Source organism: Rissa tridactyla, chromosome 2, assembly GCF_028500815.1.
Source record: "Rissa tridactyla isolate bRisTri1 chromosome 2, bRisTri1.patW.cur.20221130, whole genome shotgun sequence".
NCBI classification, from domain to species: domain Eukaryota; kingdom Metazoa; phylum Chordata; class Aves; order Charadriiformes; family Laridae; genus Rissa; species Rissa tridactyla.
This window is the reverse complement of record NC_071467.1, coordinates 46,904,244-46,930,002: the sequence shown is the minus strand read 5'-3', so window position 1 is coordinate 46,930,002 and position 25,759 is coordinate 46,904,244. Positions and strand designations below refer to the sequence as shown.

Sequence of the window (25,759 nt, the reverse complement as noted above, 5' to 3'; positions counted from 1 at the left end):
GCAGTTTTTTGGAAGGCACAGGCCGGGTTCGAGCTGCTGGCGGGGGGAGCAGGGGGCTCCCTCCGGGGAAGCCGGAGTCCGGCCGCCGGTGCCCGCCGGCGGCCCCGGTGCTGCCGCAGGCTGTCGGGGCGGCGCTGGCAGCCTCACTGAAATCCTGCCTGCCAAACCCTCCGTGCGTGTGGCAGGGAGGAGAGGTGGGGATGGGGGAGACGGGGGTGGAGTGGCAGGCTTGGGGGGAGAGGGAGAGAGGGAGGGAGGGAGGGAGGGAGGAGAGAGGGAGGGAAAGGGGGAGAGGAGGGGACGGGGCCCGGGTGGCTGCGATTGGTAAAGCTCCGCAAAGGCATCTGCCAGCAGGACTTCAGAGGAATGTGAAACCAAATCATTTACAAGTTAAAGATAGACGCAGAATACACAGCATCTTGAGCCAGGGTTTAAATTCATCCCTCTCCGCTTGGCTTCTCTCAAAGCTCTGCTTGTCAGCTTGCCTCTGTCTCCTCTAATGACTCTAATATTCCCTTAAAAAATAACATCATTCTGGATTCTTTGGAATTACTAAGGTGGCAAAAGAGATCATGGTGCATACCATAGGGTAAGTAGGAAGCTTGCCTTTGCATACGTTCGCTAGGGTGATTCCTCTGGGCTTTGCTTCTGCTTTCAGAGCACTCAGCAGTTACTGTAGGATGAGGTAGATCTTCACGTAATGCTTTCCCCGTGCAATTTATTCCCCCCCTGTTTTCCCCATATGGATTATTTGAACTTTATTCTTCAGTGAACTGTTAACTCACAAGGTTACTTGTCTTGGCATACCTAGGGAGTCTTGAGCTTTAATAATCTTACCGTTGCAGTTTTGAATGCTGTTTTCCTATCAGCTGAATTTTGTTATAATACCTTTGCTCTTCATTACTGGAAGGTGCTGTTTGAAATGCTGCTTATTATTACAAAGTTGAAAAGCTAGTTGTTTTCCACATTAGAGAGGATGTAATCAATGTTTTTGCATGCTTGTTTGGCTGTGGTTTCACTTACCTGCCATTTCCTCATGTGTGAATTTGATCACAACACAGGGTTAATTACATTTAACCTTTCTGTTCGTTTGTTCCCAAATAATGCTTTTACTTGGCATTTGGTTTTGATTTATTTTTTTTAACATTTTGACCCTTTTGTTTTCTCTGAACAAAGTCCTTCTAGCAGTAATTAAAAAGCGTGCACATTCCCCTGATAGTCCTCACTTTTAAATAGTGAGTTTGTGAGTAAAAGAGGATTCAGGCTGTCATATTCTTTTTACAACTTATCAGAAGTAATTTCAGTATCTAGCAGATATGTCACTTCATTGATCATTGGTATTATTTTCAGACTCTTTCTCAAATATTTCTGGTGAAGTTGTGGTGTTCCTGTGACCAAAAAGATTTTGAAATATCTGAAACTGAGTAGGAAGTTAGTTGTCATATTTGTGATATAGCAAGAACTTGTATTCTGAGAGTTTGATCTGAATCTGTGCTTTGAATGAGAATTGCCTAAATGCCAGCATCATTTTTACCATTTATTCTGGGCACACGTATTTTACACTCATAGTAGAGGAGCTCCTAACTTTGGATTTGGTAGCAGTTCACCCAAACATACTCAGAATTCCTGGCGTGTTAGTACTGCCCATAATACCCGTAGGAAGTAGGTGCTGTCTGCAGATAACTGAAACGCCTAACATTTTTGGTTAAAGATATCAGTGCCGAAGACACTCACATAATGTCAGTTTGTGCCTTGCAAAATATGTGGAACTGGGTGAGCTAAAATAGAAATGTTTCCTCTGTTTGAAGGAAAGGTGATGCATCTGGTATGTTTTGTTATCTTTCTTTCATTTGTTTGGGTTCAACTTACCTGAATTTTGCAAAACATCTGGGTATATTTGGGTGAGCAAATCTACTGTGAAGTTTTTTCTGCGTGGTTAAATGTAGGGGATGGAGAAGAAGGAAATATATAACCTATAAGGTAAATCTGGAAAAAAAAAACAACAGCAAGGGTGAGAAATGTCGTTCAAGCCAGTTCTCTTACAGTTTGTACTAGTTGGGTGTTCTTTTAACTAGCTTAGTCTAACTAAATACTTCAGTCCCACACTAAATTCCCAGGCCAACAGTTACTTACATTAAGGTATCACTGTAATATTTGTTTTGGTACTGAAGCGGAAGAACTTTGAGACAAAATGTGTCAAGATGAGTAAAAACTTGCAGTGGGGCTTAGCAAAGCTGTGGTTCATTTTTGGCTCTTATGCAGGGTCCTGCGCAGCTTCAGGCAAGTCGTGTGACCTCTCAGAGAGCATGTAAACCTGAAGGGGGTGGAAATACTTTTATTACGTTTCTGTGTTAGGTATCTAGATAACAGTTGTACTGCCTAGGCATCGCCTCTGATAAGGCTCGGCACAATAGGCTTCTGTTTTCAGGTGACGTGCACCCTCCCCAGGGCTATGGGAAACAGCGGGAGGGAGGAGGAATCCACAGATTTGGAAGCAGAGGTTCGCTGCACCTTTTATAAGCTTCCTAAACTGAAAGAGAAAAATAGACTGACATTCAGAGGTGAGCAGAAAATAGAATTAATGTTCCATGGGAAATTCCTGAGTCAGTTCAAAATTAAATTGCATTTCCCTACCACAGTGTATTGCTTTTCAGAAGTTATAGTTCAGGAGCATGGTGTTCCCATTTCATTATCTGAGACCCTTCTCCCATAATTAAATGTCCAAGAGGCACTGGAGAGCCTCGTCAGAAGGAAACCTGCTTTGTATTCTGGGAAGTGAAGCTGCCTGAAAAACTTTGTTCCTGGGAGGGAATGAGCATCTGACCCAGGAACAGGGAGGTCCCAGCATAAGGAACTACAGTGCTGGTGTTGGATTGACTTTAAAAAAATATAATCTGGTGTGTCTGATCTGCCTGAAGTAACATCTTCCAGTTGTCTTAGCAGTAAATGGAAAATCTTCAATAAACTGATATTCTCCCATAGAAAATGTTGCTATATTTGATGTAGTTTATATATTATTATAATGTGGGCATTTTTTCTGAAATGGAAAATCCTTGGCCAGCTGTTAGGGTGAATTTGTCATGGTTAGGGTGCATGCAGTACCACATATGTTCAGTGACGATGGTACCACATGGCAGCTCAATACTACCCAGGCTTTTGGGAAAGGGTGTGGTAGCTTTATCAGGGCAGGACGGAGGGACTGGGACCTCTCTCCTTTCCTCTCTCTCCTTCTCTCCCTGCCCCCTTCTTCCCCACTAGCCCTGTGCTCCTCAGGTGACTGGGGTTTGCTGGGAAGCAGGGAGGGAGGAAGGAGAGAGAGGGAGACATCTTTTTCTTAAAGGCTTTTGTAACAAGGTGTTGCTGCGGGTGGTGACACTCTCTTCTCCTTGATCTCCCGAACTTCGTGCCTCACTGCAGCCTTCCCTTCCCTCCCTCCCCTTTCCCAGGACCCCCACTAACCCCACACAGGGTGAGATGGAGAAGTGCTGCTGGGACAGGGGCAATGGGAGTGTGAAAGGGTGCCTGCCCCCAGCTCCTGCTTCTTGCTGCTGCAGAGAGGAGAGATCACAGAGGTCCTGGTCTTCAGGGACATCAAGCAGGGGACGGAACATTGACGAGGGGAGCACAGGCCTACAGCTGAAGCACTGGTGTGTCCTGGGTTTGGGTACTGTGTGAGTGGCTGAGGTGTTTTTCTGACACTGGTTTGGTGTTCATCACTAGCCCGTGCCACGCTTCCCTGCTCTGAGGAGCTGCCTGTTCAGTGTCGCTTAGGGACAAGCCCTGCTTCGTCACAGTTAGTAACACGTCTGCTCTCAGAGCAGGCAGATAACGGCCCCTCCCTTTCCCTTACCATTAAGTTGGAAGTGACTCTGTCACAAGAGTTGAGAAAAATCATGCTCTCTGAGGTTAAAATGGGTTTGCAACATTTTTTCCTTTAATAAATCCTACACTTCTTTCTTTGTAAACCCTGAAAACCAGTGGCAGGGATACGCATATGGGTGTTAAAATCCTTGCTTGCTAGACTTTACAATTATTGTATATGGTACCCATTTTCTTTCTTTCTGTCATGATCTTTTTTTCCTTTGTAAATCTTTGTTCCTAGCCTCATCTTTAAGCTTTTTGCAGTTATGATGCTGCCTAAAAAAAAGAAAATAGAGGTGTCATCAGGAACCACTTGATAAAGAGTGGTAAAGATCAGGACTGTTTCCCCAGGGTTCCCTGAGAATGCACTGGCATTTTTCTGAGCTTAAAAGTACCTAGAAGCAGCTCACAGTGATGTAATTTCCTTTGGGTCCTAATGAATCTGCTCCCAGCGATGGCAGCTGATTTGTTTTGGCAGAGTACGACAGGCAATGCCTTATACAATGCAACATGCTGTAGAAAGCCTCAGTTCTGTAATTTTGTAATTCCGTAAAAAAAAGAACCCCCAAAACACCCACAACTGAAACTAATGAAATTATGATGTCCTATGTAGCCATGTTATCACCTCTGAGTCCATGAGTGGAAATCCAGGGAAGTCGCCAGTCTGAGCGGTGTCAGGCCTCCTGCACTTACTACTCATTCCGGCCCCTGGTGTATGAAAGAACAAAGTATATCCTGAGCTAATTATTACTGTATGAAGTGACTTTACCTGGAAACACAGTGATACTTCCCACTAATAGGATGCTTAAAAATGCATCTAATTGCAGCTGTGGTAGTTGAGAGAATGCCTAATACCTAATAGTCTCGAGAAAACCATCCTCCCTGGCAGGGGGTTATTACAGGAAGCTATGTTTTACTGTGTCTTTCCTGTATCTGAAACGATTGTATGGCCTCTTACTGCATTTAACTCTAAAACCTGAATTGGGGAGTATACTCTAAGTAATAAAGAAGAGATAGGAAAGCACTGGAAATAAGGAATCTTTATTTATTAGTTTATTTGTTGGCATGGTGGTGGCTGTTTGCTGAACATAACCTTCCCTAGGGCAATGGGGGGAGTAAGTCGGCTTCTATGCCTGTGATCTTTGACAAGTCATGTAGGGAGCTTGGTATATCCTTTTCTGAGAGCGATGACAGTAATACTTGCCCAGTTCTATGAAGTGCTCTGAGATCAAGGGATGGGAAGTGGTACCGAAGTGCTGCATTCTTATTTTTTTTTATATCTTTTGTAAGACTACTCTGATATAAAATAACTCTTGTAAATTTGTAAGAACATTTGCTCTCAGTGGAACCTCAAAAAAGAAAAAAAAGAGAAAAATGAAGCAGAGACAGAGAAGTCTGTGAGCAAGTAGGCTTTAAAAACAATTTATTGACAACTAGTGACTAGTTCTTTTAAACACAATGAAAGTAAGCACAGGCAAAGCCCAGAAGAACGTATTTTGAATGAAGCTGTCCTTGAGTTCTCATTACCAAATAACAGCTGCAGATGGAATTAGTTAGTAGTCTTATCCTTTCATTCTACATTTTTAAAATATACCGTTGAATGAGAGTATATGCTTTCTAGTAATTACTACCTTTTCAGTCCGTGTTCATTCTTAATGTGACATTGTCCTTGGAACAACGTCAGGAAATACTTTTGATTCTTTCCAGATTTATAAAGCAATGATAGTTTGGCTCTCATGTGTTTCTGTCCCCCCCCTTTTTTTTTATACACAGCTCATTTATATTGAATCAAGACAGCAACTGTATAATTCGTTTGATATGGAAATATAATCCATTCCTTGGTTTCAGATCATTCTTTTTTCCTATAAATTGACTTCAGAATTACGAAGTTTACATCTAGAAAAATGCATTAGATTACAAAGGCAACACATTGATTTAAACATTTTCTAACTTTTGAGTTGATAATTCTGAAACCTTGACACTCTTTTAACATGGAGTCCTAACTAATTTGTGTAACTGAAAGCTTCCTCACCTACCTGAGAAATTAAACTTAATCTAGGAGAGCTGGCCAGTCTTTTGCAGAGTAGAACCCAGGAAAAAAGGCACTTCATAGATCCATGTTTGAAAGCATTTATCTTGTTATTTAATGTGTATTTTATAATTGTTATTACAGTTACAAATATTTCACTTTTCTTTGAACATACACAAACAAAATGTGTTTCCAAACAGATTAAACAGATTTCCAAATGGATCAAACAAAATGCAAAGTGTTCTATTGTTTTATTTTTGTCCTTAAAAATTTGATCAATTTGCATGTATTATTAGGGAAAATAAACCACATCAGTTTAATGCAGGTACAAATTATATTATGCTGGTACAGGAATACAAGGAGAGCTTAACGAAACTGAGACTCAAGTCATGTACTCTTTCAGGCTGTTCTGTAAACAAGTCATCTTTTTCTTTTAAAAAAATAAAAAAAAACACTTCTGAAAATGCCAACTGTCACGTTAATTCCCCTACAACCTATTCTGCATCCTCCTGGCTTCCTACCTCTTTCTGCCACCTGCCAAACCATTGGTAATGCTCTTCAACCAAACCTCCAGGTCATCTTCCCTCCAATTCCAGCCGTAGAGTTGGATGAATTTTTGGCTGAGCCACTGAACACGAAGTAACAGCAAACAGGGCAGGCTGGCAGCACATCCAGAGATGGTAATTCAGCAAAAGTCCTTGCTCCACCTCCTCTGCCTACAGAGTCTCAGTTAGGGAGGAAATTTCTGGAGGAGACACATTTTCAAACACAAGAGGTTGTGTGTGGCTGAGCACATCTCCCATTGACCCGTGTCAGTTCGAAACAGAAGTCATCAGTAAGGTTCAGACCTTCAGCTGGGTAGAGCAATTGCTTGCACTCATAAGCTCTAAAGCTCCCTGTGAACCATCCTTGGAGGGGGATGAAATATGCCTTCTGTTAATAAGTTCAATGGCTGTTTGCTGATAGCAGCAGAAAGATAACAGTTGTACCTGCCAGACTTTAAGTTTTTATGTGAAAGCATGGAGGAATGAGTGCTTCTCAGCAAAGGATTTATAAAGGATTTATTTATTTATTTTTTTAGCACAGGTAAAACTATTTTTTTTCAATAACTTTAGCTTTGAAAATTGGTGAAAATGTAATATCTGGTATGTAAATTTTCAGGTCAGACATAAGGTTTAGAAGAGCAACTGAAAACAAGTTTTGTAGTAGGAAGTGGGTGTAAGCAGAGGAAACTTGATAAAATGATAATGGCAGGAAACAATTATGTGAGTCTAGGAGATAGTAAATACAATTTCAGGAATCATACAGATACATAAATAAATCAGGTATCTGATGGTTGAAAAGAATCCAAGCAAATGCAAGTTCTTCATCTGCCTTAAATCTGGTGCTCTACTTCTAAATAGAATTAAAAGTGCTAGAGTTTAAAGTCTTTTTTTAAAAATAGTTTCCCAGCTTAGGTGAATTCTTAGCAGGATGGTGCATTTTCACTGAAAGGTGAATAGGTGTCTGCTGAGAGTCACGCAGTTACTCATAACTCAGCAGTAACTTGGACTAAATAGGCCTAATCTTTGCTGTTACACTGTTTAATATCCACATACGTTGAAACAGTGTATTCTCTGTGAAAAAAGCATGAAGTAAGTAGAAAGACTGATAATTTTTCAGGCCGCTCACTTTTCCTGAAAGTGGAAATAAATTTCTTGTGCACAAAGCCTCAGAATTTGTAACTGTACATGTAAAGTACTAAATAAGTCATCTACTGTGTTATGTCGAAGAGAAACCAAACTATGCCAGAAAGCAACATCAGACCAGCCAGGTCTGGCTATACCTATTTCACAGGTCATTAGTCCTATCCTTTTTGTGTTGTACACTATCGTAGATGACTGCTTAGGCTTGTATTAGGCATGACTACATATACTGACAGAGTCAGTATAGAGAAGGAAATAAAATAGGGTATCTCAGCCTTGGAAGAAATATTCCTAATTGTTTTCCCACCCTGCCCCTGGCAGACAGAGCAGGCAAATAAAAAGAGGGGAAGGTTATGCAAATATTGGCCCAGTCCATGCTGGATTTGCAGTATTTTTCACTGTGTGCTAATTAAGAACTACACGCAACTCGATGCCTTTCATGAGGCTGCATCGCAAGGGCACGCTTGGCTCACCAGGAGCTCAGAGGCCAGCAGTGGTGGTGTGTAGCTCCAGAGGTTCCCTGAGCTGTATGTTGGTAGCTCTTGGCACCAGCTCAGCTGGAGTCCTCTGTTCACTTTGGAGCACCACTCCTCAAGAAAACGTTGGCCACTTTGGAAGTGGAGAGGCAGGAGGGCAGTAAAAATGACCAGAGATCCAGAGGACATGCCCTAGGGGGAAAAACTGAAAGGTTTATGTTTGCTGTGCCTAAAGAAGAGCAGCCTGCGGGGGAGCGGATGGGGGACAGACAGTTTTTCAAGCGCAGGTAGCACAGAACAGGCTGTTGCAAAGAGGAGGCCAGTGATCTCTTTTCTGTGCCATAGACAAAGAGAAATGGGTGTGAAGCGAAGAAAAAAAGGTGAGGTAAACACCAGGAAAATCCCTGAAATACACTGCCAGGGGATCTTGTGGAGTCTCCATCACTGGAGGTGTTAGGAATGGCTTTAATAAGCATGAGTGAAGTGTATCTGACTTTATCTCATAGTGGGAGGTGGATTACATATCTTTTCTACCAACCTTATGATTTGGTGATACTGGTGATAATATTGCCCACAGAATTAGTTTCTTAATGAAAGACATGCTTTCTAAATTCGAGTTGGAAAGATCTCTCTGCAGAGTGGGATGTGTTTTGCTGAGGTGCAGAGGCACTTAATCATCATATAATTTCCTCATTTTGAAATGTTCCTTAGGTTAGTGGTTAAGGCATAAACAGCTGCCTTTGCATTTCAGCTCAGATATCATTGTCCTGAAATACTTGGGGACATCACACTGTCAGCTGGCACTTGACAGTCCATCCTAAATTTGAAACATGTAATTGGATTCTTAGGATGAAATCCTAGTTCCCTTTGAAGTCATGAGTTTTTATAGGGGAAAAATTTCATAGTGAGGACAGAGTGGTGTCCACTTGTATGTGCTCAGCTTTACTGTCCTAGGCAGGCCTGTTGTTTTCAGGACGAGGATATAAAGAGTGGGGTTGTAAGAGTGTGTAACCTTTGCTATGGCAAACATGTGGTTGCAGAAGAGAACCTTTGGAGTGCTTGTGTGGGTGAGTGAGAGTTTACAACAGGCATTATGTGAGGCAAATTAATTACTTTTTTCCTTTTTTTTCAGATAATGTCAACAAAACTAATTTACACCATCTGTTCTAAAATAGAGGCAGTCAGTAAAAAAGAAAGCCCTATTTTGGCTTTTTAAATTTCATTTGATAAGACTTTAGGCATTCTGTGTTCTCTTTAGTGTAATGTAATTTTTTTCCTTTTTCTGTTTTGGGGGGAGGGGTTCTCCCTCAAAATGTTGGGTTTTGGGTTTTTTTTATTGCCAGTGGCCTCTGATTTGCATTTAGTATTCAGGTAGCTGCATCTGCAAGTTAAATGTTTCTCCAGCTACTGGTTAATCCCTCCTGATGAAATGCATGCAGAGAAGTCTCCAGGTGCTATGAATTGGAATAGTTCCATGGAAAATACTCTGCCTTTGATTATGCCGATATTAATTCAGAGCAAGTTCACTGTTCACAGTTTAGGGTAGATGACAGTCAGAATTTCACCCTCAAAAAGGGATCTCATTGATGTAAAAGCTCAATGTGAATCTCAGAGAATTAAAATCTTTTGCCTCCTGATGTATCGTTGCGTTTCCACATCCAGGTTTCTTTGCAGGCTTTTCTTAACTGTGCGATGACTGTGTAGGAATTGCATGCACGTACCTGAGGCTAGAATAAACCCACAAGGAAGCACAAACCCCAGACTTTAGGACCACCCATATATCAGTTGTTAATAACCTTACAATGTTATTATAGCTAACACTAGAAACATAATTAAATCGGAATGATTTGAAACTGCCATTAGGGGGAAGAGGATGGAGGAAAACAGTTTCATCCTCACAACATCATGTTTTCATTGACCTACTTACAGTAGGGAAGAAAATGTGTCCCTTCCCGTTACAGCAGAATAGGTTTGTTCAGCAGTTTTATAATGCAACTGCGCAAGAGAAGACTGCCTTTCCTAACCACTCCAGGAGGATTTGGAAAGGAGAGTGACGTTATTTCACACACTGAGTACTAAGACATGTAAGTTCCTGTCTAAGCTATAATGTTATTAATCTTATCAATTTGGCAGAAAGTGCTTTATCTGAAAAATAAAAAGGAAAAAAAAAAAGACTTGTATTCAGAGGTGAGAGGAGAAGGGCTGTGCCTGGGCTGCAGCCGTGCAGACGAACCTTTTATGGGCAGTCACATTTCCTCCATCTTCATCTTCCCTGATGCAAAGTCCCTGCCATCCCCCAGACCCCCTGACTAGCGTCCCTTCACAGGCTGAAGGGAATGGCTGCAGCCTGCTTTCGCTTCAGCAGGAGTTCCTCACCTGCTTCACATCAGAGAATTACTGAAATGAAAGGGAAGATGTAGAGCCTCTGAAATGGGATGGGATGAAGATGTCTGGGTTACTTGAGCCATGGGACACGGTGGTGCCCATGGGATAGACGCCACATGGAGGGGCTTGGGGTGTAGCCCCCTCCTCAGAACCTGTGCATGTGGTGTTTCACCTTTGTTACTTTATCCCTGGGTTAATAAACCGTCTTCATATGAAAATAAACACCTGCAGCTAGTCCTTTCTAGGCCGCTCAGGTCACATTCCTCCACAAGGTGTTGTTGGTAATTTAATATCGTCAGAAGCATTAGTCACTGCCATAGTAGCTTAATAATGCACGGTAGGAGCCAGCTGGTAATTAACAAATTAAAGATATCGTATACATTTTGCCCAAATATTTCATATGTAGCAAAAATAATTAGAAGCAGAGCACTTCAGGTGTTTAAAGCTGTTACATACATTTAAAACGTCTCACCATGTTAGGAAATTATTCATTCTTTTAAAGGTCAGCTAGGCCTAATTTTGCCACTGTCCTCATAAATATGCACGTAAGAGTTGTGAAGTAGGGAGAGAGCCAGAGTCCTGTCTTCTTTAACCCTTTTAATTCTGCCTGTTTAACGTGTTCATCCCAACGTGACAGTCTCAGCTGCTCTCTTGTGCTTAACTTCATATTAGAAGTGTCTTGAATTGGAAGGTTATGTGCACGTGCGTGTGCGATGCAATCTATTGGAAAGATGAAATCAGCTTGTAATTTAAATGAAGGAGAGACAAAGCTAACACAAATTGTATTAAACTGCTAAACTGGGAAAGACATGACAGTATGAAAGGAGGTGGCGATCGGTTTCATTATGTAGTGTGAGTAAAATATCCCAGAATGCACAGGCTTGCTTTAACTCACTTGGTGTCTCCTTATTTTATCACCAGATGGTGACCAGCGGTTTCAAATTAAGATGCTCTCAATTACCTGTGCATGATGGTTGAACCATAGTGCACTTTGATATATCTCCCTTCCGTGCTGCTTCAGCCCAGTACTCCTTGATCCTCCTGCAGCCTGACTCCAGGACTCGGCTTTTGAGTATCCCAAGCCTTTGACTCTGCTTTTTCTCTGGGGCAGGATCTGATCTGAGCACTCTGAGGCAGAAGAAGCAGGGAACAGAGCAAGCGATCGGAGGAGCATCATTTCTACGGGTAGGGTGCGGTTAACTGTCTTCATGGGGAGCGCTTGGGTACTGGCAGCGGCTTTGAGAAATACGATTTATGTTTGAAAACTTTCTTCTTGGAGAGAAAAAAATAGTGTTGAAAATGTGAATGGCTGCTTTTTGATACAGAGTGCAAAGTCTTTGCCAGACAGTGACAGAGTTTCTGTTCAAGCTTTGAACTCGTGGTACTGATGCGAGTGGCTGTACAGTGCAATGAAAGGCAGGGAAGAATCTGCCCCATACTACCTTTGCTCTTTGCTACATTTATTCACCTCCACATTGTTTGACAGAAGAGCACTGGGGATTTCAAAGAATGTGTTTCTGAAGCTTATGAAAGAAAAGGAATTCCATGTGCAATTTCTGTTGAGATTTTTAGTCTCTTAGGGTCAGGCTCAGGTGTTCGGAGTGCTTCTTAAAACCTTTTGGTATTACCGCACAGCGGGTAGAGGTAGAAAGGGGCTATTAAGTTATTCACCCAATGCTGTTAACAATGTACACTTGTTTTATGCACTCTGAATTCTCTTTTGTTGTTGGGGGTGGCTTTTGCTTGGGGGTTTTCTGTTAGTGCTTTGTACTGACTGTTGTCTCAGCAGAAAACCTTCACTGTTTTTACTGTATAACAGTAGAGCATGAAAGCCTGGGCAACACTGGAGTCACATAGCGTGCAGACATGGTGAGAGAGTGACCCTGCTGACCGTACTCGGGATGGGTGAGAGCAGGCATCCGAGAGGGCAGACAGAAATACAGGAACACACCGCCCTTTACATGCGATCCCACAGCAGTGGTGAGAACAGGCCCCCCATCTCCCAGCCTGGGTGCAAGCAGCACGGCAGTTACTTTTTGCAGTGCTGCCAACAGTCCTGGTCCCTCCTCTGTCCAGACCAGGGAGCCTGTTGAATGCACTGTTCTTCTCTTTTTGCTGGTATTTCTGGATTTTCCCCCAGCACAGCCTGAGGGCAGGGTGTAGCAATGGTCCCACCTGGTTCTGCCTCTGCCACGCCATCGGGTGGTAGCTTGGCATACGCACAGGGACTTGGCAGGGCTCCTGGCATCCACAGCTGACATGTAGCTGTAGAGCCTGCCCTGTGTATCCCTCCCAGTGACAGAACAGCATTTTCTATCATTGGAGTTGGTCCCACAGGTAGAGCCTTGCAGGACATCCAAGGATTACAAGGCTTGTCCAACTTTACTACAATCAGCATCAGAGAAAATCTTTCACATTTTCCATCCCCTTGAAGACCTTCATATACACAAACGATCGCACAGACGTCATAACAATTATGTCCTTTTAAACTGCTGTATTAATATTGGTACTAGATTTTTTAAATTATTTTTTAGCGTTTGAGTTAATTCAGTTCATGACCTTCACACTTCAGGTTTCTAGGTGCCATTACCTCCCACAGAAGACTAGATTTCTGTTGAGGGGAATGAAAATAAATAGCATAACAAAGTGGAAAAAAAAGTTTTCTTTCTTCAATCTGATAGTTCATGTAATTGGGGAAGGTAGGGGGTGTCTTTAATACCTGTCACTCCCCTGCACTGATGCTTTTGAAATATTTGGACACAAGTCATGGTGCTTTCTGTTCACCTGGGAATAAAGGCAGGCATTCAGGCTGAATCTCCTTAGTTTCTACTTTTCTTTTCTCAGAATACATTGCAGGTTAGTATTTCTGCAAAGAGGCTATACAGAAATCTCAGAGCAATTTAAGCTGCGAAGATTTCTCTATTCTCTAGCTCATTTTGGCAAAATAAGATCCGTATAGCTCTGGATTAAAGGACCATTGTGATATTTGGATATTGCCTTCAAAGCATTGCATTTCAATACAATTACTCAAAAATAAACTTCGTGTAGGTAAAATACATTATTTACTGCATTTCTTTTATGCTGAACAAATCTGTAAGTTTTATTCTAGTTGTATAATTTTCTGGAAGAAAACCCTTTAATTCTGATATGTTTTATTCTGTGCTCAGTGCCTCAATTGTTTAAGTCAGACTTAGGCCGTCCTCTCCGGTTTTTGTTTTTATTTGGTATTTGGGAAGCAATAAGCTAACCTGTGTGTTCTGTGATCAGTCTGGGTGACCGAGTAATTCCACAAAGACTACTGCTCACTGGCTGATCGCTGCGCTTGCAATTTACTTTTACTAAGATAAATGCCAAAGCCCCGCAGCTGAACAATTCGGTTCCGAATGCAGATGGTTAAGCTGGAAACCCATTTATTTTGTAGTTTTTAGCACTGACAAATGAGATTCAGAGTCCCCACCAGGGCTGCATAGGCAGTAGTAGAAGTGCTGCTGGCGCTATGAAGAATTTTGCTTGAACTTGCGTGTGAGCTGCTGGTAGAGTTGTTCAGTGCTCTGCTTACTGCATGTTTACAGAAAGTATTTCCTTTTATTCCAAACAACCAAGCAAAATGTCATTCCCAACCGCTGCTTCAATGTCTTCCATCACTAAAGCAAAACAACAGGTGACTTGATCCTGATGTGCCATATGTGGCACATTTTGCAGTTGTTTTGTGCTTCTTGATAATGCCGGGATATGACTTCAGGTCATTCCAGCTGCTCTGGCTGCCTCTCTGCTCACTGAAATAAAGACTGCCTGGTTTAGTCATTACTATTTGCTGAGGCTGCTTTTACATGTGCGTTTACATAGGGTCCCAAACACTATGTGTAAAGATCTGTGTTAACACCTTGTAGTGAGAGTTTCCCTGCCGATGGGAACCTAGGCATGTATATGCATATATTTTTGAAGCAAATGGTTATGGTGATACGTGCAAGCTTATCTGCTTAGCCTGTTCATTTGAATGTAGCCTTCCGCGATTAATTGCTCAGATGAAAAATTCAGTCCATCCTGTTTGGAATTACATGTGTTTATTCAGTCCATTGTTAAAGCTGGTGCTGTTATTCATGCACAATTTTTGCTTCCATGTAAGTTTTATTATACTTTGATCTTCTCCTGTAGTACCCGGCATACTTTTAAAAACCACTTCTCCAGAAACTGTTATTTCACTGTAATTATAAAAGAACATGCATATGAATCACAAATGAGAATATTACCCAACTAGATGTTCCTAGAAACAGGAGAGCACTTATGTGCAATACAATACATTAATCATTTATAAGGAGTCAGCTATTAAAATGATTTTTTTTAATACTGTACATTGAGTACAAAGATGATGTGAAAAGCCTTTTAACTGAAGGTGTTTGTGGGCTTTTGAAACTTTCTTAAGTTTCCATCATCACGCTCTTGTCACAGATTTGAAAAGGAAAAGCTCAAATATACTAGTTTGGGTGACTCCAGGTTAAGGTACCTCTACAGTGTAAGTATATATGTATACATGTGTATATACACATATGTACATATATGTATCTGTACATATATGGGAACGTATATTTTTGCGCCATTTCTACAAGCTTTTGTCTTTAAGGGAAGTCCACAGTGTGCTTGGTGCTTCTCCATTTCAACAGAACTCCTCATGGGCAAGGGGTTTGGCTGCTTAAACACTTTCACAGTCAGGATCTGTGGTCATTGTAAGCAGATTTCTCAAATGAACAAAACTCATAAATCTAGCTTAGCTATTGTTTCTTCACAAGGCTTTATCGCTGGGTTGGCTTCAGACTTATGTATTTTAAATGTCCCTGGTAACAGAAAAAGAAAGGAAAGGAAAGACAGGAAGGGAGAGAGCTTCAAGCAATCTTGTTTCGAATTGCCTGCATGAAGGTGTAGTGTTCTCACTACCCAGTTGGACACGTGTCTGCAGATGGCAACGCGAGCTCACCTTTGGCCCTTCCACAGGCTGGTGGGATGTGCTTCAAGGCCAGTCACAAGCTGCAGAACTCACTTAGGACCACGCTGTGCCCAGTGATGATATACAGGATATAAGCAACTGCAGAAGCTGGAACCAGTTTACAGCTGCCTTGTACCTGGGCAGCTCGGGAAGGAAGGAGAAGTTGGGGTCTGTCTGTGGTGGCCAGTGGAGAATTTCGTTGAGTGGTGCTCATTCATGGTGGAGGTAACAGGGCAGGAGACCTTTGAAGCATTTCTTGGAATTTGAGACTAGCAGGGTCTGGTCTGGCTCCTGCTTTTGGAGCAGGATTACAATTATTAAGAGGCACTCACCACTGGGCAGTGATGCAGAGGACCATTCTGCTTCCCTGGGCATCTCTCCCTCAGCTCCCTTGCTTTGGGGTGAAAATTGGGCAAGGGAAAGGACCTGCTGCAGAACTGCAGTTGTTTTGAAGCAGCTTTACACCACGTGTATAGAGTGGAGGTACAGTCTGGATCTCTTTAAATTCCTGTGTTGATGTAGGCAACAAATTGGAAAAGAGAGGTGGTTTGGGGAATTAATAGCCACGCCTCATAACTTATTTTTTAAATAAAGAGCAGGATTTTCCAAGTATTGCAGAAAGTGGCAAAAGCAGCAGGAGAGAACAGATTTAACGCTTGTAAATAATCTTCTTTTTTAAGTGCTAGTTTGGGCAAAAGAGATTGCAGTTCTCCTAGGAAGAAAAGTGTGTAATGAATAGTTGGTTCCCACCTGTGTCACTTCCACTCTTCATACTGGAAAATACAGCAGTTGTGATTCTGGTAGCAGTATTTAAAATGACAAGCATATTTAAATCTGAGTTTGTCTAGTGTAACTTTGCTAAAACTATCACGCCAGCATGGTGGTACCATGAGAGCTTTACAATGTAAAACAAATCTTTTTTTGGCTCTGATGCCATCCTGAGCCCTGTTGTGGTGAAAACCCCAAGTGGATCATGCGTTCTGCTTCCAGCTCGATCTCTAGTGATTCTTCTGTTTCTCTGTTTTCCATGACCCCTCTGAGACCAAGGTGCTGCATGTATGTGCCCTTCACAGCCTCTCTGTTTGAGAAATGATGAGAGGGCCGGCATTCCCTCTGTTTTCACCTGGACAGCAGCAATCTTGATGCAAACTGGATGCGTGTGGCTGTGGGGCAGGGCGGGGAGATGGTCTTTGACAGAGACCAAAGTGAAGGTTAGCTTTCCTCATGGGGTCAAACCCCAAAGGAGATCAGACTCTCTGAGGTAAGGAAAAGACCCAACTTTCTGACACCCTACTGCCCTTTGCCTTAATGGCTTTTTGGGAAAGGACATCCATTCATTCATAAATTCATCAATTTTTCATTCATAAAATAACCCTGTTTCATGCTCTAGAAATGCTGGTGGTGGTGGACAGTGCATTGCACGCATATACTTTCCGTAGCTTTAAGTGCAATATTACCATTTGTGTCTTATTTTCAGAGGTGCTGAGCTGCTGTAGCTCTGGATGAAGTCCATGGAAAATGTATGTGGCAAGCACATTATTGAAGCGTAGCTCTCTCTGCCAGGTTTCTCCTGTTTTGCATCTAACACCAGACCTTAGTACTCACAATTCAACTGTTTAGTAAAGGTGAACTCCTTATCTTTTGTTTCCTATTTATCAAATGTTGTACTTGTAATTTATCCTTGTTTTATGCTGTCATACGCAATTCATGGTCCAGAACAATAGTTCTTCTGACCCTACAGGAAATTGATGGGTAGAACTACTTGGAAAATAATCTCCACTGGAAATCTTATTAAAAGTAAAATTCAACTAGGTATTACAAAGTTGACAGTCCGATTCATTCACCTGTCCAGGGCAGAATGGGAGGTCAACTTAAATTTGAACCCTTGGTAAAGAAGTGCCACTTCATATTAGTGTAACAGGCAGTCCAAAGATAGGATCACACATTACTAAAGGTAAAAGGTGCAAAAACCCACTTACAAATTTAAAAGCAACATCCTGTACAAGTATGATTATGGAGTAGGACATTGGTATTATAATCTTCCAAATGACAGCTCTATCTGACTGTAATTCATCATGAAGTCAATAGTTTCTGGTGTGCCAGGAGTTCTCTTGGTCTGATGCAAGAACTTTATAGCTTAACTTTATGACCCCAGGAAATTAAATACATTATTGCAGTTCTAAATGAGTCTTTCCCTGCCTGAAGATACTAAAATTTCTGTAATACCCACTATTTATTACACAATGGACACTTAAAAATTCTAAAACTTTGCCTTTTCTTTATAGCTCACACACAACACAACTGCATTGAAGCATCTAAGAACATGTTGCAAGCTACTTGTTTGTCGTTTTTAATTTTGGAGTTAGCAGAAAATAAAAAGTCAAGCTGTTAAACCTCCACCAATTTTCACTTCCTTGGAGTTGTTCTGAGAACTGCAACCTTTTGGGCCCTACGTGTGTCATTGCAGAAACATTTCAAATTCATCCATTGAATCAGGAGAGGTGACTTCAGTGCTGAGAGCTCCTCATAGTTCCACAGATAGATCTGAGGTACAGTACCGACCATGCTGTTGTTGCGTGGCTCTGGAAATGCTCGTTTGCTGCCTCGGAAGAAGGAATTGTTTTGCTCCTCTTTCTCTGAAGGTCGGTTTGTGTGAAACTTGCTCCAGTTTTCTTTTCGACACACAAATAGAATTGCCTGTTGCTTGTCCAGGTATCCTCTTTCTCGCATCTAATCCGAGCACGTATCTGGGGTTTCTTTTTCATCTGCTGAAATATGACTGTGATAATTTTATCTCGACAGCCTGTATGGCTCCACTTGCATTTAAGCGGCAGTCTGACTGGCTGTGGGCTTCAGGCACATGACCTTGGGAGAGGGACAGACTATTCGTGTTGTGAAAGCCTTCTGTATTGGAGTGACGTGTGTGTGCATGTGTCTGATATAACTTTGTAAGGGCATGGCAGACGCAAGAAACTGTCCTTCAGTGTCTGTCACTGCCAAACTGATCAGTTTTTCTGAGCTCATCCAAGTTCAGTTGGCACCTCTGCCTCCTTTTTGCTTCCCTCCTCTCTATTTTTCTGCTTATTATTAGCTCACTGTGGGTACTTGATAATGTAGTCTGTGATAAACAAAACACATAAAGTCCTGACTATGTAATAGGTAGCACTGCCAATTAGGAAAGCTGCTCAGCAGGTCCCATTATAGTACCCTGGTTTTCAGGGGTTTTGTGAAACTTCTAACATTTGAGCTGATATTTTTCAGGCCAGCTGTTTTCCTCAGCCGGCGTATTTTTGGAGTATTTCAGCTTGAGTGATTCAGTAAGACTGACAACAAGGCTAGCATAAAAATAAGGTTTTTTCGTCACCTTAAAAGAAAACCTCCAATATTTTCTTTGGTGTTCTTGTAGTTTGCAAGTTTGGAGCAAGGATGTAGACTTCAGTAGAGCACACAGCTTTTGCACGAGGAGCACTTCTTTTATTTGTCCCTGTGCAAATCTGCCCACATTTGGCCTATAGAGTAGCCCTCTGGGGAAAACAAATCCAGAGCAGCTTACCTGTGCTGAGAACTGGCAGTGGGTGAAGATCTTTGACAGATCCAGCCCCTCTGCACGTGCTGTAGAGTCTCCGTGCCTGCTCCTGGCACCTGAGTTGTTCCTTAGTCCTGGAGCACCTGGAAAGTTTTCTGCTGTATTTGTCTTTACACAGCTTGAGGACACACGGAGCTCCAGTCTCTGGTGTACAGCAGAATGATGCGCCGAGTGAGGAAGTGGTTGTGAAAAGAAATGTGTACCGAGGAGTCAAAGGCTGTACCGTAAGTCTTTCTTACACACATCAAGGGCAGCGCTGCAGTTTCACAGGCAGCCGGAACTTAGGTATCTCCTGTCTCTTAAATGCTGGGGCTGCTAAAGCAAACAAACACGTAACATTTTTGTTAACTAACTCCTCTGTAATAATTCTGTATATAACGTGGCATTGCTCCTTGTTTTGATGAATAAAGGTGATAGAACCTCTAGTGCTTTGCAGTACTTCTTAGCATTCCAAACAACCTTGATCAAGGATCCCAAAGTACTTTGGGGCTTCCACGTATTACCCACGTGAGGTATGCGTAGCACATACGCTTACGGCAGCTCTCTGTCAGGACAGGTGGGGAAGGGGAGCAGGGACCACCCTGGGCAGCAGCATCTCAAGGTAACGTGGCTTACGTTCAAAGTTCATTTCCATTTTGATTTATGAAGAAGTGCTTTTCAAAACTTCCAAGTTTCTACCATATGTCCAACCTTTAGCTAAGCAGATCTCAGAAGGGAAAAAACAAACAGAAGGAAAATAAATACATGAACAGTTTGAAACCTTGGTTATGGAGCGTTGGCCAGTAGTGAGTAGAAAATAATCCTGCTGTCATCAGTGTGTCTGACATTAGGATTACACCCCTCTTCAGCTCTGCAGTTTTTTTGTTGTTGCTGTTCTCTTTTAGCAATCTCCCTTTTCTTCAGGAAGAGCCTTTTGATTGAATTTCTGTTTTGTTCATTGTGGTCTGGTGAATGTTATTTCCCGCTTATTAAATACCCCATGCTTACTGTATTTTATCCACATGAATAGGTTTGCTTGAGAACAATGTGAAAGTTGCTTGATGAGGGGAGCAAAGAGTTAATATTTTTTACAGAGCTACATAATACTTTTGGATATATTTCTCTATTGATCTCCGAATCCTCTTGCGTCTGCCTAAATAAATTCTTTATCATGGAAAATAACTTTGCGATTTATAACACTGTGAGATCACTTTCCCCTCAAAAGATCTTATTTATATAGTCCTTTCTTGTTTTCAGACTCACTGCTCCTGCTCCAGTTTTCTCTCAGGTAGTCATGGTTTAAGGATAAATAATAGGCAAAGTTTGCATGAAATAGTGTTTTTTACAAAGCCAACTTGTACCTGTTGAAAACACGAACAAAATTCTGCAAGTGGTGGCATCTTAAAAAGATACACAAATCAACAAGTCCTCCTCCCCAGTTATCTGTAATAAAAAGGCTTTGGGATATTTTCTGATCTCTTTCACAAGATTTTCTGTGCTTTCTTCTCCTGCCTTTCACCTCACTGGACCTCATGTTTCTTGACTGCTCAGTGAGAAATATTCTGACCCAGGCATAAAGAACACGGACAGGGTATGAATACATCTCAGTGACTCTACGTCTGCAGTCTCCAAAATTACAAAATAATTCATCATCTGGACAACTAAAAAAAAGCAAAACAATCCATAGTTAAGTGATTTATTAAAGGCACAGTCTTTTATTAACACAAGGCAGATTTTCTCGCTATGGGGAAATCCACTTGTGGAAACAAATCAGAAGAAATTGCACATCCCAGCAATTTACTGCAGACAAAGGTTGCCTTCCTGACTTCTTCAGGAAAACAGTGCATTTCATGTACTGTAATTGGTGTGTTAAGCCACAGGCCTTAGTATAGCGATATATTAAGGGGTTCAGAAAGCTATACAGAACTCACTCATTATTTAAATACATTCTCAGCTTCCCTACCTGAATAAGTGGATTACCAGCTGCTCTGACAAAAATACTTTATTTAAGACAGGAGAGTAACCGGTAAGTTCCATGGACAAACATATTTCCCAGGTTTTAGGTAATACAGGAAAATTGTGAATTTCATGTTACAAAAAGGAAAGATGCTGAACTGAATGAGCTGATGTGCAGATACAAGCAACTAAGAGCTTATATTGCTGTTGCAAGTGGTTTTGTGTGCACAGAAATAACTGCTGTGCAGGCCAGGCTGGGTGCCAAAGTCATCTTCTCTGCTTGTATGGTGCTGAGGTTGCCAGCACTTACCCCAAACCTGATGTAGCTGTTGGCATAAGCCTAGACTAGCAATGATCACTTCGATGTCTGAAATATAATACAGCATATAGGCGACTTCTTTACAAAAAGAGCAGCACAGATAAGAATCCCTGCGTGTCTGTGATGAGAAGTAACAGACAGGCGAGGAAGGTGCTGTGTTTGCTGGAGGATGGAGAGGAGAATGGGAGGGGAATGGGAGGGCAGAACACAAGCGCGATTTTCCTCTTGTTGTCCTGCCACGTACCAGGTGCTCTGACCAGAGCCCTCCTGCAGCAGTTTATTTGCAAACAAAATTCAGGTTGCTGTGTACAAATGGGGTTAGAAATAAAGGCTTAAAAGAAAGAAGAAAAAAAAAATCCTCCTAGATTCCAAAACCATTTGAAACCGTGGCTGCATAATTGCAAGTAAAATCTGTGACAGTTCCTCTCTAATCATATGAATCAAGCAGCCTGTAAACAACAAGATTGTTCAGATGATCAGCTGGGCAGTGGATTTAGGATGTCATCTCAAGTGGGCTCACTCTACTGACATTAAGCATAGCTTTGGAGAAGAAACTTTGCCTCTGGCTGCATGCTAAAGGAATTAAAACTCCATCTCTCAGATAAAAATACGTCATTCACAGGATACGCGATATTGTGAGATGTGCTTCTTGTCCCAGCAATTTGCACCTTACGCAGCAGCAGAACAGAAAAATCATTGTAGGCACTGCACAAAGAAATAGATACGGCTCATTCACAAAAAGCACCATTACTAATGTCATCGGTTAATAATAGGCAGCACAACATATACCAAAATGACTTCTTTGAAAAATACTGTGGTGTTAGAGGATTTTCTTTTCTAGCTAGAAGGATGTGGTTCTGTCAGTCCTACACTCAGGAGCAGAAGCTAGTATTTTTGAAGCTAGTTTTTTTGAGAGCATCTTTGTTTTCATACTCTCCTAGGATTTTCCTACCTTAATACTACGTCTATTCATTTAATAACCTCTATCTGGAATTAAGGATACTTGAGTGTAAAATACTGATTCTTAGAGAAACTATTCAAACTGAAGCACCTTTTATGAGGCACAGCAGCTTTTCATGAGTTCTGTTGACGCATTGTCTAGGCTTGCCAAAGAGTTTTGTTTGTACATATCTGAGAGCATGGCAATTTCTTGGACAGGGATGGCTCTTATCTTTATTTTTTGCTCCTAGCATATGGTCGTTGCTAGACAAGAAGGCCAGAGTTTGCCCTAATAGAGACAGCTTCTGGCTGCTGGGAGCACCTTAGTGTGCATTTCGTTTAAAAAAGGTAGCACAGAAACAGTGAGTTCAAGGGATGCGATCTTTATCAAAGTAGTTTTAGGTCTGAGCAACCTCTGTCCGGATTCTTGCTTGTGGCTGTGGAGGGCATGTATTCAAGACTGCAAGGAAAGTGGCAATTCTTACAGATAAATCATCTAGTTTGGAATTAATTATTATTGCTATCATTATTATTATTATTATTATTTTAAAAGGAAAAGGCTGATTTTGAAACATAAGCTTTTCTAAGCAATCTGTCAGTTTTACATAATTTTGGAAAGAGCTCTGGCATCCTAATTCATATATCTAGCTGACGAGGTGGAGACCTCAACTTACTAAATAACTCACTGACTGAGACACTGAGGCTGCGTCTATTCCAGTAAACATGCCGCAGAGATGCCCCTGGCACCGAGACAAACTATCACAGCCCAGCGTGTGTCCATGCCACTGAACTTGGGCTCCGAAGCAGGGCAGCCACAGGCAAACAGCTTGATGGACATGTCTCTGGTCCCGGCAAATTCCCAAGCTGTTCCCAGGAGCCCTTTGGAGGAAGGAGGCTGTTTTGGGCCAAAACCATGCCAGGGACTGCTGGAATGCTGTAGGGGTGTAGGCAACAGCTCCAGCTCCCAGAAGCGTTCCCTTGCCCAGTTTCACTTACTAATATAGACATAGTCTTATCAGGGAGGTGGAACCAAATAAAGAAGAAGCAGGGGTTTGTTGCCGTCACTCACCATCATATTGCACGACATCGGTTTTGAACCCCATTGCACGCTGTAATAGATTATTCAATAACTCTGGGCAAGCTGCCTCCCTAACAGCTCCTGAGTTGAGTTGGAACAAATCTGCCCTGGGAAACGCCAGAGCCCAGCTTGACTGCTTGTCTTTTACTGGGCAGGATCTTGCTATCAGCAGGGTTTTTCAAGAGACATTACACATTTGCTTTCAAAACCAATGAAAATATTTGTGGAGAAATCTTGCCATTGGATACAAAAAAGTTTTTCTCCTGGGCCCAGCACTATAGGCAGTGTGCTGCAGTAAATCACTGATGCCCTAAGTTCTGGCATTGTTTTTTTTAGAATTCCTTTGTATCCGGCATTCTGTTTTCTTCTGTTTAAAAAGAAATATTTGTACTGGTAGTTTTTACTGGTACCTCAGTGCACGTAACATGGTGGTGTTACTGTGGTTTAAGTAGCAACATGTAGCCTTGCCGTCCCAGTGATGCTAGATGTTGCTGGTGCATGCGTGAAAGTAGCTAAACAAGCTGGATGGGAAAATTGGGTTTCAGAATGATACTGAGCTTCCAGGGATGTGCTTGTATGTAGGTGCGAGAGGAATCTCAGTCAGGAGGTGAAATAAAGGACTGGTACTGCGCAGCTCTGATTCCTTTTCAGAGGAAATTTTTCCTGAGTCATGTCTATAAAGGAAGCATTTGTTCATATGCCCAATACTAAGCAGAAAATTCATTCCATACAAACTCTTAAAATTAAGTGCATAAAGTTTGTATCCATTTCTAACTATTATGTGAAGATCGGTTTGCTGGCTGCCCAACTTGTTGAAGTAGCTATATTAAAATACCATAATAATGGGCGTGACGGGAAAGTTAAATGTAGTAGAACTGCTCATCGTTCTGTTTCTACCTGATTCCCTGACATTATCCACAATATCAAAAGGCGTGAGGATAAAAACCCACTTCTGTGTAGGCCAGCTGAAACTGCCGAGCACTCTGCAGTTTAATAGTAACAATAAACATAGTGACATTTTTAGGGAGGTAGATTTATTTCTTTTCCTAGAAGTAAATTCTGTGCTGAGTAAGCAGGCTAGTTCTGTAATTTCCTTAGTATAAATCAAAAATTTGATTTGACAGATGTATATTAGATTCATGGTTTGGTCTAAACTTTCTACTTTAATTTGCAAATATTTTCATTTTCCTTAGGGACAAGAGTCCTTCCACTCATCCTTCTTGAGTCTTTTAATACGGGAGCTTTGGTTTCCAGTTCAGTGTTTGTAGTTTCATGCATCTACAGCTAGTACTCCCATAGTGCAATCAAATGCATTTTAAGATAGTGGCGATTCTGCATGTAAATTGAAGTCTCAGGAAAAGCATAACTGATGAATCCAGCTCAGCACTTGATCCACAGCCTAATATGGATGTAGAATGTCTCTGGCCTCAGCCTCTCTGAGCACGTTTGGAGCCTGCCAGGATCTCACTTTGGACCGTTTGCATGATGAATTCATCCTAAGCAGTAAACAAAATGTGGTTAATGCTCTAAATAGACTGCCCCATTTCCTGGGTTCTCTGTGGTTCAACTGTTATTTAACATCAATAGCAAGATTTTTTTCAAAACAGAAAATTCGCGTTACAGCTTTTTGTTGCATCCATGCAGAGCCATATAGCAGAACTGTGGCACTGTGAAATGGCTGTTTTACTTAAAAACTAAACTATGAAGATCAGTTTAACTCTTTTTTTAATGTCGCTATTTGTCCTGGCATTTACAAATTCCCTGCTTTTAAAGTTTACCCTGAGAAGGATTTTGTAAATGTAGTACTATGATGCTAGAAAGAGCTGAGCAAGTTCCTGGGTAGGATATCTGTGGTCCTGGGCAAGTGGCTCTGGGTGGCCCTGAGGTCCCTTCCAGCCCCAACCACTGTGACTCTGTGACACAGTTGCTGTCTTCCTGAGGCTCCCGTTCCTGTGAGAGCAGCCACCTGAACGCAGATGTTAACTACCAGAACTGGACCACTTCATTTTTCCATTCTTTATAGTTGCAAAGAAAGTTGATTAAAAATCAAAATCTCTCTTTGGTGGCACTCCAGACATGCATGGTGGTGTTGTCTCCTTAGGAAGCTGTAGATCTGCATTTTCTGGCTATATGGATTAGCTGGTAGTGGGAGATCTGGACATTACACAACAGCCTGCTTCAGTGGTTTTAACAAGTAATATTATCTGTAGGAAAGGTCCTGCGGGTCCTAGGAAATGAAGCAGTGCTTTCTACTTTCTATAAAAATATAATTCAGAAGGAAAAAAAAAAGGCATTCCCTCTGGAATGTTATTTCTGTCCCGTGTTTGTTTGTTTTAAATGGATGGTCTAGAGGGAAGAGTCTGGTTTCTCAGTTTCACCCAATGCCTTTAAAAGAAGAGGAGGGATTATCTTGCTAAGTTTTGTCTCTGATGACCAGAGCTAGCAACTAACTCACCAAGTCTCCCCTGTTCTGCTCCAGCATATT

The 25,759-nt window shown here is 41.8% G+C and overlaps 1 protein-coding gene across 7 annotated transcripts in view; it reads left to right on the top strand.

Moving 5' to 3' along the window:
- The window catches only part of DTNA (dystrobrevin alpha), a 227,400-nt gene that overhangs the window by 43,669 nt on the left and 157,972 nt on the right, over window positions 1-25,759 (top strand). Inside the window, exons 1-3 of one of the 7 annotated variants that reach the window (XM_054189393.1) lie at window positions 396-589; window positions 11,548-11,621; window positions 19,122-19,227. The exons of 2 other annotated variants lie outside the window; for them this stretch is intronic. In XM_054189393.1, the coding sequence (XP_054045368.1) occupies window positions 19,199-19,227 (29 nt within the window). In that variant the 5' untranslated portion in view covers window positions 396-589; window positions 11,548-11,621; window positions 19,122-19,198. Of the gene's footprint in view, window positions 1-395; window positions 590-11,547; window positions 11,622-19,121; window positions 19,228-25,759 lie in introns of those variants that run through there. 4 more of the 7 variants (XM_054189395.1, XM_054189401.1, XM_054189402.1 and 1 more) reach the window with 4 other exon arrangements.